This window comes from Papaver somniferum, chromosome 5 (assembly GCF_003573695.1).
Source record: "Papaver somniferum cultivar HN1 chromosome 5, ASM357369v1, whole genome shotgun sequence".
NCBI classification, from domain to species: Eukaryota; Viridiplantae; Streptophyta; class Magnoliopsida; order Ranunculales; family Papaveraceae; genus Papaver; species Papaver somniferum.
The window spans coordinates 190328533-190340783 of record NC_039362.1 but is presented as its reverse complement, the minus strand read 5'-3'; the positions used below and the strand labels follow the sequence as shown (position 1 = coordinate 190340783).

At 36.2% G+C, this 12251-nt stretch overlaps 2 protein-coding genes and 3 non-coding genes across 5 annotated transcripts; all 5 read right to left on the bottom strand.

Moving 5' to 3' along the window:
- Positions 1-319: 319 nt before the first annotated feature.
- LOC113280374 (endochitinase EP3-like) lies at positions 320-1187 on the bottom strand. The gene is made up of 3 exons (XM_026529007.1): positions 1184-1187; positions 865-963; positions 320-729 (listed from the first exon to the last, which is right to left on the bottom strand). Exons 1-3 carry the CDS (start codon positions 1185-1187, stop codon positions 320-322), a joined length of 513 nt encoding a protein of 170 aa, XP_026384792.1.
- On the bottom strand, positions 1077-1148 carry TRNAD-GUC. The gene has a single exon. It is a non-coding gene; the product is annotated as a tRNA-Asp (tRNA).
- Positions 1188-1792: 605 nt separating the features above from the next.
- Positions 1793-5500, bottom strand: LOC113284063 (probable mediator of RNA polymerase II transcription subunit 36b). Its single transcript, XM_026533461.1, has 5 exons — positions 4949-5500; positions 4758-4835; positions 4490-4666; positions 2336-2404; positions 1793-2209 (listed from the first exon to the last, which is right to left on the bottom strand). The coding sequence occupies exons 1-5, from the start codon at positions 5381-5383 to the stop codon at positions 2033-2035; spliced, it is 936 nt and encodes a 311-aa protein (XP_026389246.1). The 5' UTR covers positions 5384-5500; the 3' UTR covers positions 1793-2032.
- LOC113284976 lies at positions 3678-3749 on the bottom strand. The gene has a single exon (XR_003328497.1). It is a non-coding gene; the product is annotated as a small nucleolar RNA snoR60 (small nucleolar RNA).
- LOC113284975 lies at positions 4089-4160 on the bottom strand. Its single transcript, XR_003328496.1, has one exon. It is a non-coding gene; the product is annotated as a small nucleolar RNA snoR60 (small nucleolar RNA).
- Positions 5501-12251: the final 6751 nt, after the last annotated feature.

Here is a 12251-nt window from a genome sequence, read left to right as displayed (position 1 = left end):
CTATCTTTGCTAAGTAACCAACTTCACTTGATTAGTACAAAGAGGTTAGAATTAAACGGATGCTCTACACAGATTTCCCTATTGGATTCAACTCAGCGTTCATATTTAACCTTGGTCAACCATAGTTAGCATTACTTGGTCACCATATTACAGCCATCTTAGTTTGCCTCCGGCTAATTTGCTCTCAACTTCTAATTCTCGAAAGTGAAAGAACCATAATAAAGCATAAGTTTTATTATGGATATTCATATATGCTCTTTATTTAACTCATCATTATTGAGCATCATTACATGCTTAGAAAATAGGAAAACATAAGTTTTTAGCAAGCAAGAATAGCCCCTGGTGCCACACCAAGTTGGCTAAAGTAAGCCTTGAAATATCTGATTCTAGCCTGGACGGCATTAGAGTTTCCACCGTTGCATTCTATGCCATTGATTGCACGAATTGTTGGACCAAACCCTTTATTCGTAGTTATGATGGAATGAACGTTATTCATCCAGAACCAAAATGCTGTCTTGAATGAGATGACGGGGTTCTTTGAGACAGTTTCTGGAGCATTTAGACCATCAAATCCAATGGCTTTACCTGCAGGGCAGTAATTGTAGTTCCAAGATAGTTGTATGGGTCCTCGGCCATGGTATCCTTTTCCAGGAACACATGGATATTGCTTGTTTCCTTTCTGACAGTAGTTTTTCTTTGGTCCGTTTATTTCTTCCTTGCAACAGTAATATGCAAAACGGATTCACAGCATTTAAATCATTAGGCTTCTGTGTACATATTGGCATTTGCATTTTATTTGCAACAGTTGTAAAACAAGAATGCATAAACAGGAAAAAGAAAAAGATTCGTCATTAGAAAACTTACGTCCAGTTTCATGTGTAACATGAGCAAAGAATGCAGCGATTTCACGTTTAGAAACCTCCAGATTTATAGTACCAAATCTAGGATAGGACTTAGCGGCCTCTGGGACTTAGCGATTTCATTGCTGCATAATAGACACTGTGCGCGAAGAACAAATCTTCTCCTGGTTGAGCTTATACTGGACATCACAAATGACAAAAAAAAAAAAAAAAAAACGCCGTTGCCGGGGATCGAACCCGGGTCACCCGCGTGACAGGCGGGAATACTCACCACTATACTACAACGACTTGGTGTTTTTATTGTTATTTTATACACTAATAACCCATTTTGGACGAGAACTGCAGGAACCGAGCGAGAGGCCCAGTAAGGTGAGATTTCGTCTCCAATGGCACGACTCCACTTGTTCAGAGGCTACAGCAATAGTCCAGATAGTTTCCTTGACTCAGCGAATCATCTCATGGTTTGAACATGATTGCTAACACCTAAGGCTCAAATGGCGTCAGTAATACTGTTAAGTGTTATAACTGGAGGAATATGACTAATAAATAAATTTTGATGCAACCCTAGATGAATTTCCTACGTGCACTTGTGTTACTCCTTATTGGATGGTTGATAACTTGATACTGAAAAACCATCATCTATTTCCATTACAAAGTAAAGTGTTTGAAACAGACTCCCAAACCCCTGCTAAACCCTTGAAACAACCTATACATGTAGAAGGTTTTGACATTTCATGGCAAGTTCTATTCAATCTATTCAAAATATATTGATCCTTAAGTGAGCAGATTGTAAGAATGTCAATTCTTACATGGATGCTTGAATTTCCAGAAATTTGTAAATGCAACTGCCATGTATGAGGAAAAAAATGGACTAAAAAGATTAAACACAAGGCAATAATTCCCAACATAACTTGGGACAATTAAAACACTGCTTCAAACTTGAGCTAAGACGAGAATCATATGCTTCTTTAAATTCTGATGATCACATATATCAAGAAACTAGTTACCAGGATTCCACATTTCCGGAACAGGTATCTACAAGATAACTTAAACGAGAAAAAGACCAGAAAAAGTAATGTAAATGTAAACCCAGACATAGGATCAAAACCAAAATAAACATAACTAATAGCCTTCCATTACTAAAACAGAAGAAGATACTTTTCTGTCCAGTCCTAAGCAGACGGTTTAGCTTTTTTGGGTACCCTGTAACCACCAACAACACAAGCATGATCACGCTCAAAAGGCTCTAGTGTGACCTGCTCAGATGGCTTGAACTGGTCTTGCTGCAGTTTCTTCACTTCTTGTGCAAACACTGCCTCTGCTGGAACTGTGGAGTCGATACAGTTCGCCTGACAAAATTTGAAAGGTAAAGTTCATCAAGACTTTGAACAGAAAGATGCAAAAAACTAAATTGCAGTATGGATGTACAGAAACTGGAAGAACAAGCATAAAACTGAAAAGAAAAGAGCACACACCTTGATTGATATCACAAAGTGACCACCATTTTTAAGGAAAAATGAAGCATTGAGAGCTAAGATCCTAGCCTGCAGGTAGATGGTAATTAAACGCACATTCGACACAACAACGACAAATTGGTAAGCACAATTTCTTGACAACATGTACAAAAGAACATTATGATAAACAAATAACTGGAGAAGCAACACTAAAAAGAACACCACTGGGTTATTGAATGATAAAACATGATTCTCAACTGTTTTGTAAAGTAACAAACAACAACACTAGGGGACAATTCCTCACTGCTAGGGATGAAAGCAAGAAAAACAAAACAGAGAATATCGGAGAGAAACTCAAGGTGGTTAGAATTTGTGATCAATTGACTTCAGGAGAATCGTCACCAATCTCTGACAAAGTTATCCTAAATCATACATCATAATAATACCACTAACACTGAAGTAAAAGGAGATGAAACACAAAATCAATATGTAAACCTTTTCTTACAAAGAGAGATTAGATTAGCACTAAATCGTCGACGAAGAAATAGAACTTTTTGGTTTCTTTGTATGCCTGCAACGGAACCAGGAGGCATTTACAAAAGTAGCACACATGGTTCTCTCTAGGCAATGAACATAACTAAAATGCATATGAAATTTAGATCACCAGAGTATTACGACATAAAAAACCACTCAATTAAAACAGGGTTTTACGACTACCATTATTTTTTCTAATGAAAAGATTAAAAACCAAAATCGGTATGTAACCCTTTTCTTACAAAGATTAAGAGATTAGAGCTAAATCGACGAAGAAATAGGATTTTATGGTTTTCTGTATGCCTGCAACGGAACCAGGGGGCATTTACAAAAGTAGCACACATGGTTCTCTCTAGGCAATGAACATCATTGAAATGTACATGAAATTCAGATTACAAGACTGCAGAAATATGATTAAACTTCTTTCAAACAAAAATTAACAACGAATGGTTTTCTGAACTTAAAAGCAAGTTGAACTAAACCCAGATAAAAAATAAAAAGACACGTCATAATTGAAATTGGTAAATGTACCACACCAGAAACTCAATTTATCATTACTCATAATGTCTGGAGGAAACCCCGAGTATATCTCATCACATGCTAAACATCATAAATCTAACCAGAATCTATAGGTTTCGCTTGGAAACAAAACTAACAATGAAGATTGAAAAAAAGACAGTAAAAAACTGCCAGCAAAATTGCTGAATATCAAAAATTCAGAACCAGGACAAAACTCATAAGAAATTGACCCACTAGAGAAACCAAAACCATATAAAAGAGCTCAAAGATACACAAATCTCTGAAGATGGAACAAAATTGCAAGACATATCACATCAGAAGCTCGATTTCACATCATTCATAATGTAAGAAGGGGAATCCGAGTATATTTCATCACATGCTAGACATCACAAGCATAACCATAATCAATAGGTCTGGCTTGGAAACAAGCGCTAAAGATTAAAAAAGTCATAATATGAAAAACTGTCAATCAAATTGCTAAATATTGAAAACCCAGAACCATGGCAACAATCGAAAGAAAATGACCCACCGTAAAGAGATGAAATAGATTAACTACTCAAAAGCATGAACCATTTGAACGGAACAATTCAAACAAAAAAAATCAAGACAAAATTAAAGTAAACAAATCGCAGTAAAGAGATGAAATAACCGGGTCACCTAAACAACTGAACATTCCAAAAAAAAAAAAACTGTTAAAATGAAACAAAATTGTAAGACATATCGCATCAGAAGCTCGATTTCACATCACCCGTAATGTAAGAAGGGGAATCCGAGTGTATCTCATCATATGCTGGATGTCATGATTGTAAACGAAAAAGACCAAGTCAACAGCAACCAATCACTATTGCTCAAGCCTCAAGAACCATAAATTAAAACCCAAACAAATTTATAAAAAAAACAGCACCTCAAAAAAGCATGAAACAACTCATATATTTACAAAACAAAACAAAACAAAAACCACAGATAACATAAAACGATGTCTGTGAATTTGATAAAACAAGGGTTAACCTGGAGCACAGCATATGATATCTCAAACAGTTGTAGTACATACAAGGTAAATTACACACCTAACATATGAAAAAAGGTAATTGTTTGCACAATTCAAATAAGTTGAGCACACACCTGATCAGGTTGAGCAACATCAGAGAAAATAACATCAACCATTCCAACCAACATCCTATACTTAGCAGGATGTCTAGCATCTTCAATGATAGGTATAACATTGGTACGCTTCTTTGCCATGTTAACTAAATCCCTTCCACTTCTATGTGAAAACTCCACAGCATAGACAATACCAGTCTATCAACAAACAAAATCCATTCCAAAATCAGTTAACATAACAACAATAAGAAACAAATTAAACACCAAAACCATTCAAAATCAAACTTACAGGTCCAACTAGGTCAGACACATGAGACACAGTAGTTCCAGAAGCAGCCCCAAGATACAAAACTCTAGCTCCAGGTACCTGAAATTGCAAATCAAACCCACCTACTGTTAAAAGAATGATTTAAAAAGAAAAAAAAAATAAGAAAGAAATTAAAAACACAAAATCAAACATCATATAGAAACAATACTTACAATCCATATGTTATCAACACCACCAAGGATAGCAGCAGCAAGCTTTGATCTAAAAGGATTCCAGACTCTGTACTCAATCTTTGTCCCATCATCATTCTGAACAGAAACTCTCTTCTCACCATAAACAGCTTCACCAGGAACCATATTTCTAGTCACAAGCGCATCTTCTTTACCTTTAGCAATGAAAACACCTTCATGTCTATGTGGTTCAACAATAACTTTACTTCCACCTTTCATTCCACCACCACCACGACCTGCTCCTCTTCCTCTGCCTCTACCACCGCTTCCTCTGCCTCTATCTCCACCTCTTCCTCTACCACGACCGCCTCCATCTCCAAAACCTCTACCTCCTCCTCCTCTGCCTCTACCGCCGCCGCCATCACTTCTTCCTCTGAATCCACCACCGCCGCGTCCTCTGGTCATTGGAGGTCTCATCGTTGCTGATTGAGAGTAACTCTGTGAGCCGACTTTTGTCTTCTCTGTGAAATTTCGGAGAAACTGAGATGGAGAGGAAGAGATTTGTTGTGAAGGTTTAGCTAGGGTTTACAATTTTATAGTGAAGGGATGAGATTTAGGGATGAGAAAAAATCGAGCATTTAGGGTTTTATTTTGAGCTTGGGCCTCATATTGGGCTTGGTAATCTGTAAGTCAGTGACTGAGTCAAGACCGGTGAGTATGTGACGAGTCAAGATACTTATGGATCGATCGGGAAAAGGTGCACCCCCGGTTTAGGAATGGATGGCGATTAGCAATTTTCGAAATATATGGGAAGAGTACAAGAAGAAGTTCGTATGAGATGGAAAATATTTTTGGTGAATGACTTCCGCACTTAATCCGTGGAGTCGAGATCTTATTTATATTAAGAGGAAAGACATCAATAGTTGCTACTGATTTACAACCTATTCAAAAGCTAAAAGATATGATCTTAAATATAGTCTTAAGAATCTAGCAATATACTCAGACTACTGACTGATTTAATTGAGATTTTTCAGGTGATGACTGTGTTATCCTTGACACTTCTCCTCAAATTGTACTTCAGTTGACGGATGTGCAACTTGCCACGAATTATCTGAAATCTTGGCGCAGAAAGGCCTTTGTAAATATGTCTGCCAGCTGATTTCGGGAACTGATGAATCTTACTTGTAGTTCTTTATTTGCAACATGTTCCCTGACAAAGTGATAGTTGATCTCTATATGATTATTGCATGAAACAACGGACTCGCAGTAAGATATGTTGCACCTAGATTATCACACCATAAAATGGGTGTAGAATGAAGTATTTCGAGCTCCTTTAGTAAAGACTGAATCCATATTAGTTCCGAAGTTGCAATTTCCACTCCTCTATACTCTTCCTCAGTGCTTGATTTTGAAACTGTCTCTTGTTTTCTTGTACTCCAAGATAATCAAATTTCCACCAAAATAAATACAGTAGCCACTAGTGGAGCGTCTGTCATACAAACTACCAGCCCAGTCTACAACTGAGTACGCTTGGAGAGAAAAATCTTTCGAACTTTTCAGATGTAATCCATAATCAACAGTACTTTTGAGATATCTCAGAATTCCTTTTACTAACCCCCAATGTTCAACAAATAGATCATGCATGTTCTGACATACCTTATTCACCGCAACTAAGATATCCAGCCTTGTTAGATGTAGGTACCGTAGTGCACCAACCACACTATGATACAAGGTAGCATCTTCGAAATTTTGAGTACCATGCTTGTTCAATCTGGACTAGGTCCCGGGGTTTTTCTGCATTTGCGATTTCCTCGTTAATAAAATTTCTGGTGTCTGTGTTATTTCTTTTCCGCATTATATTTTATATATAATTGAAATATCACAGGTTGTGCGTAAGTTCAATCAGTTATTGAATCTATCCTTTGGGTTGTTGCTTGAATTGATTTACACTTGAACATTGGTCTTTGGTACCGTTCAAGTTATTTTACACATTAACCAGGCTCACAGAATCTGACTGTTTGATTTTTTGATTACTCTGTAAAACAAAGATATAACTCTTGGATGTACTTTTCTAAAGATTGAGTCTGACTATCTAGTTGATTCTCTTGAAAGTATATTGGAGTTTGTCCATGTAGATTGTTAAGCGAAATATTGGGTGTGATTGTTAGACCCCCGCTTTTTCAACTTCGGACTGGAATGTAGTTGATCCTTAACCAATCTCACACTGATCAAGGTACAGTCACATTCCCTTACGCCTCTTGAACCACGCCGGATTCTGTACACTTGATTCCCTTAACTGTTCTCACTCACAACTAAGATTTGCTATGACCCAAAATCGAAGACTTTGATAAACCAATCTGTATCACACATAAAAGTCTATTGAATAGATAAATTTGTCTCCCACAGAAATACCTACGAGTTTTGTTCCGTTTTTTGATAAATCAAGGTGAACAGAAACCAATTGATACATCGGACTTATATTCCCGAAGAAAAACCTAATAATATCAATCACCTAACAATAATCTTAATCGTATGGTAACGAAATAAGATATTGTGGAATCACAAACGATGAGACGAAGATGTTTGCGACTACTTTTTATATTGCCTATCGGAGATTAAATCTCGAGCAAATCTTAGAGAAGATAATACTCAAATACAATATTATAAAGCAAGATCAGAACATGCAACTACAGAGAAAATAGTTCGGTATGGCTTCAGATTTCCAATGAAGTTTAACCTACAGGTTTTTAGAAAAACCAAAGGTTAAAGGAGAATCGACTATAGTCGCAACTAGTATCACACAGAAGGTGTGGGGATTAGGATTCCCAGTTGCTAAAGTTCTCCGTTATACAGTTTTCAAATCAGGGTTTGCAGTCTAAGTTACCTTAGTAACAAAGCATTCAATATTCACTGTTAGATGAAAACCTGATTAGATTCAAGCCAATATCTTTCAACCGTTAGATCATCTTGTCTTGTTACACACAAATGAAATGCACTTTTATTTACGTTTGGATAACCGTACCTATTTTTCCGGAGGATCGGTGAGTTGAAGAGAGAGACTCTCTGAGGATCGGTTGGTGACTCAGTCATTAATTGCAGAAAAAAATTTCTTCTTCTCCTCGATCTACTCAGGTGGTAACATAAATCAAGATAAGTTCAGGTGTTTTTTGTTCGTTATCATTCATTATGTATCTGGTTTAATTTTCAGCGGTGTTAATCATGGATTTAATTAACAACTCTGAAAACCCAAATAGGGTTTCACCTGTTGTTGATATTTCAAAAATTTCTGAAGAACTGCCATCGATTTCCTTACTTAGTGACTTAGATGGTGAAAGATATGCTCAATGGATATTTCTTTGATTGGTCTTTTGGATTTTCTTAAGATTAAATTTGTTGATGCGGTTAAAATTTTAAAAAATCAATGGAAGTTAACTGGTTCATGTCTTTTAATTCCCTTGGGGAGAGGTTTCTTTACCATCAAATTGGAGAATGAAGTTGATAAGCAATATGTTAAGAACGGAAAGTGGGAGGTTGTTGATCAATTTCTCTGGATTCGAAAATGGGTGCCGAATTTCAGACCAGAGAATCAAAAAATTTCAACTGCAATGTTGTGGGTTCAATTTCCTGGTCTCAGCTTAGAATACTGGGATGAGGCAACTCTTTTTAAAATCAATAAAGCTATTGGAAATCCGATTAAAGTTGATGATGCAACTCTTAATTATGTAAGTGGATATGCTGCAAAAGTTCTTATTGAGATTGATTTATCTAGACCAATTCCTAATAAACTATGGATCATCACTAAGTATGGTGCCTTTTTTCAAGGAGTTCTTCTACCTAATTTACCTAAATTCTGTAGTAGTTGCAAAATTGTGGGTCAATTTTTGTCAGAATGTAAATTCAATCAGCATCAACATGAAGTTCAAGCTCAAGTAAATGGCACTCCGAAAGTAGCAATCTAATGAGCAGAAAAGCACAAAATCACCTCCCCAAGTTGTTGAGCCTTTTGATATTTGTTTTACACCAAAAACTCAAGTTCATGTTAATAAGGAAGTGATTGTTGAAACTCCATAAGTTGTTCACAACACTGGTAGTAGATTCAGTCCTATTATGGAAATTGAAAAGGGAGCGGATAATAATGTCAATGATGTAGTACCAACTGAGGTAGATGCATCTAAAATTCTTCAAATTATGGAAGACAAATCAGTAGAGAAAAGTGTAGTGACATTTTTGGATGAAAAGACAGGGTCAGTTTCAGCAACAAGAATGCCAGTTACTTTTTGGTCTAGAACTGTTCAAAAATCAACTTCTTTTTCAGTTCAAACTACAAGTAATACTGAAGTTCCAAAAGAGGTAATTACATCAAAAGGTACTACTCAAGTCCAGTTAAATATAACTTTAGAAAAGCTCAAGGAAAAGGATGAACTAAATGCCTCCATTCCAATCCATGAAAGTTCTTTTTTGGAATTTGAGTGGCCTTAAAAGATCTAGGGCTCAAAATAAACTTTGGTCTTTAATTAACAAATTTAATCATTCAATTAGTTTTTGTAGCTGAACCTAAAGTTTTTTGTAGTTCTTCCTTTTGCAATAAATTGAATCTACCAGGTATGCAGTACATGGTGATTCATAATTCAGTAGAAAATAAAAAAGGTAATTTATGGTTATTTTGGGATAAGAATTTACCAACTCCAACAGTAATATCTATGTCAAGTCAAATGATCACAGTCAATGTTGGTGATGTTCTTGTTTTTGGCATTCATGCTCATGTGGGTGCCATTCAAAGAAGATTTGTATGGGATATAATGGAAGCAATTAGTACTACTTTGCATACTAGAGTCGTTTCTCCTTTAACCCTCTGGTTTTCTTTTCTCAAATCGGGTTAAACGACTTAAAGACTTCATCGGGATTGTGAAGCCAGGACGATACTACTTTTATCGTAGTTGTGTGATCTGATCTTGCATCTTCTATCGTACGAGTACAATCAGATTGGTTGGCTTGAGATTGATATATCCGATAGGCAAGATATAAAAAGTAATCAGAAACGTCTTCGTCTCATCGTTTGTGATTCCGCAACACTTGTTGCTCTACTATACGATTAAGATTGTTGTGAGGTGATTGATAACTCTAGGCTGTTCTTCGGAAATATAAGACTGGATTATCAATTGGTTCTTGTTCACCTTGATTATTATCAAAAGACGAAACAAAACCTTTAGGGTTTATCTGGGGGAGACAGATTGATCCTTTGATAGACTTGTCTGTGTGAGACAGATTTATTTATGGTCAAAGCCTGCGATTTTAGATCGTAGAAACTCTTAGTTGTGGGTGAGATCAGCTAAGGGAATCAAGTGTACAGTATCCTGCAAGGATAAGAGGCGTATGAGCATAACTGTACCTTGGATCAGTGGGAAATTGATTGGGGTTCAACTACAGTCCAGTTCGAAGTTAGCTTGGAGTAGGTTAGTGTCTGTAAATTTCTGGTGTCTGTGTTATTTCAATTCCGCATTATATTGTTTTATCTTTATAATTGAAATAATACAGGTTGTGCATTAGATCATCAGTTAGAGTAATCCAACCTTTGGTTGTTGATTGTCATTGATTGATCCTTGGATATTGGTCTTTGTTACCATCCAAGTTATTCCTTGTGTTTGATTGAAGACTCGCTGATTTCTATTAGCTCGAGTAAATCAAAACAAGAGAGAGATATTAAATCCTCGATATACTTTAAGTCTAGATTGAGTCTGACTGTCTAGTTGATTCTCTAGCAAAGTATATTGGAGTTATTCCATACAGATTGCTAAGCGAAATATTGGGTGGTGTTGTTAGACCCCCGCCTTTTCAATTGGTATCAGAGCAGGAAAACACGTTCAAGACCTTACAAGTATGTGTTTGTAGCGATCTGACTCTATGGACGGTAGTGCTATCTCAATAAATGCACCACCATATCCGGGGATTTCAGAATTCTCTTCCATGACTGATTTAATAAAATCTGTAGAAGAAATTATATCTAAACCTCCACCAGGTTTAAAATCCCTTGAAGTGTTTTTCAGGTCTTGAAAAGAAGCTTGAGAGCTTATCTCTTGATGTTGAGTTATACCTCCAGAAAGAGCAAGAATCTCTTGACAGGCTAAATCAAGTTATGATGAATAATGTTCATGTTGAGGTTGATATTGATTTACTAATCAGTGAGAGCAATGCTCCTCCTCTGCGTAATCCAATTAGTTGTGATAAACTAAAAGAATTACAAGAGGAGTTTAAATCTCAGTTATCTAAGTGTATCACCTCAAAGCATGAATTGATTCGTTGTTCAATTCCTGATATTTCATATCAAGATAGTAGTATTGTCTTCTTCTATGAAGAATCTAGGACGTCTCTTTTTATCAAAATAGTTTCCCTTCGCAGTACTAAAAACCATATGCAGAAATTATTTTTTATAAGTTGGAAAACAAGAAAGAAACACAAATCTTTTTGGGTTCTCTTGAAGTTCTTTGATAGACTTATAAAAACAGTTTCTTGGGTGTTTCTCAACACTACAAGATTTCAGAGTTGTTGGAAAGAAACACTTTCTTGTTTCCATGGTGAGCAAGACATTGTTCACCTCAACACAACTTGTTTGTGTTGAAAGTGCATCCTCACCAAGAAATGCCCTGCTATGTATACGGTGAGGGAAGCACAACAACTGGGGCGCACAAATTATATTCGGTAAGGCTGTAGAATTCAATTGGACTTTTCTAAAAAGATATGTCTATAAACTTGAGTAAGTTTTATATTTTTTATTACTTGTTTGAGTACTTATAATGATCCATGTACCTTGCTTATCGTTCATTTCTACCTAACTTGATCTGTGTTTAAGGTTCTTAAATGTTTAGATTTGAAAAAATTAGTTCGGGATGTTTGGACTTCATGGTAAACATACCAAGTATGCATAATATATTTTAAAACCAAAATCCAGAGGTTTAAGTTCGCAAACCCCGTCTGCAGACTGCTCCACGATACGAAAATTCATTTGAAAACCCGTATGCATACTTGACGTCGATTTTCGGTAAATTTGTTTTGGCCGTAACTTCTTCGTCCGAACTCGGATTGTCCTCATTATTTTTGCACTCTCTTCATATTTGAATTATATTCAAAATGGAGATGATAAACCTTGAATTTGGATGAGTTATGATTGGTATTTGTCCTGTCTCTTGTTTTTAAGTATTTTGCTCCGTTTCGTTGTACTTGTTCCACTTCTCTTGAACTTGGGCACTTGGATTCTTGGAGTAATACTCTTCTAAGATAATTTATGGCTTTTAAAAGAATTTTGTTGGTGAATCACAAAGAAGGAAGTTCAAAAATGGAAAGTAGTACG

Bases quoted from the DNA above. Each gene is read 5' to 3' on its own strand.
- LOC113280374 (XM_026529007.1), bottom strand. The intron at 730-864 runs GTAAGTTTTCTA...TCCGTTTTGCAT, and splicing joins TGTTACACATGAAACTGGAC to ATTACTGTTGCAAGGAAGAA.
- LOC113284063 (XM_026533461.1), bottom strand. From the start codon at position 5,383: ATGAGACCTCCAATGACCAGAGGACGCGGCGGTGGTGGATTCAGAGGA. The intron at 4,836-4,948 runs GTAAGTATTGTT...TTGCAATTTCAG, and splicing joins GTGTTGATAACATATGGATT to GTACCTGGAGCTAGAGTTTT. The intron at 2,405-4,489 runs GTGTGTGCTCAA...ATCTACCTGCAG, and splicing joins ATGTTGCTCAACCTGATCAG to GCTAGGATCTTAGCTCTCAA.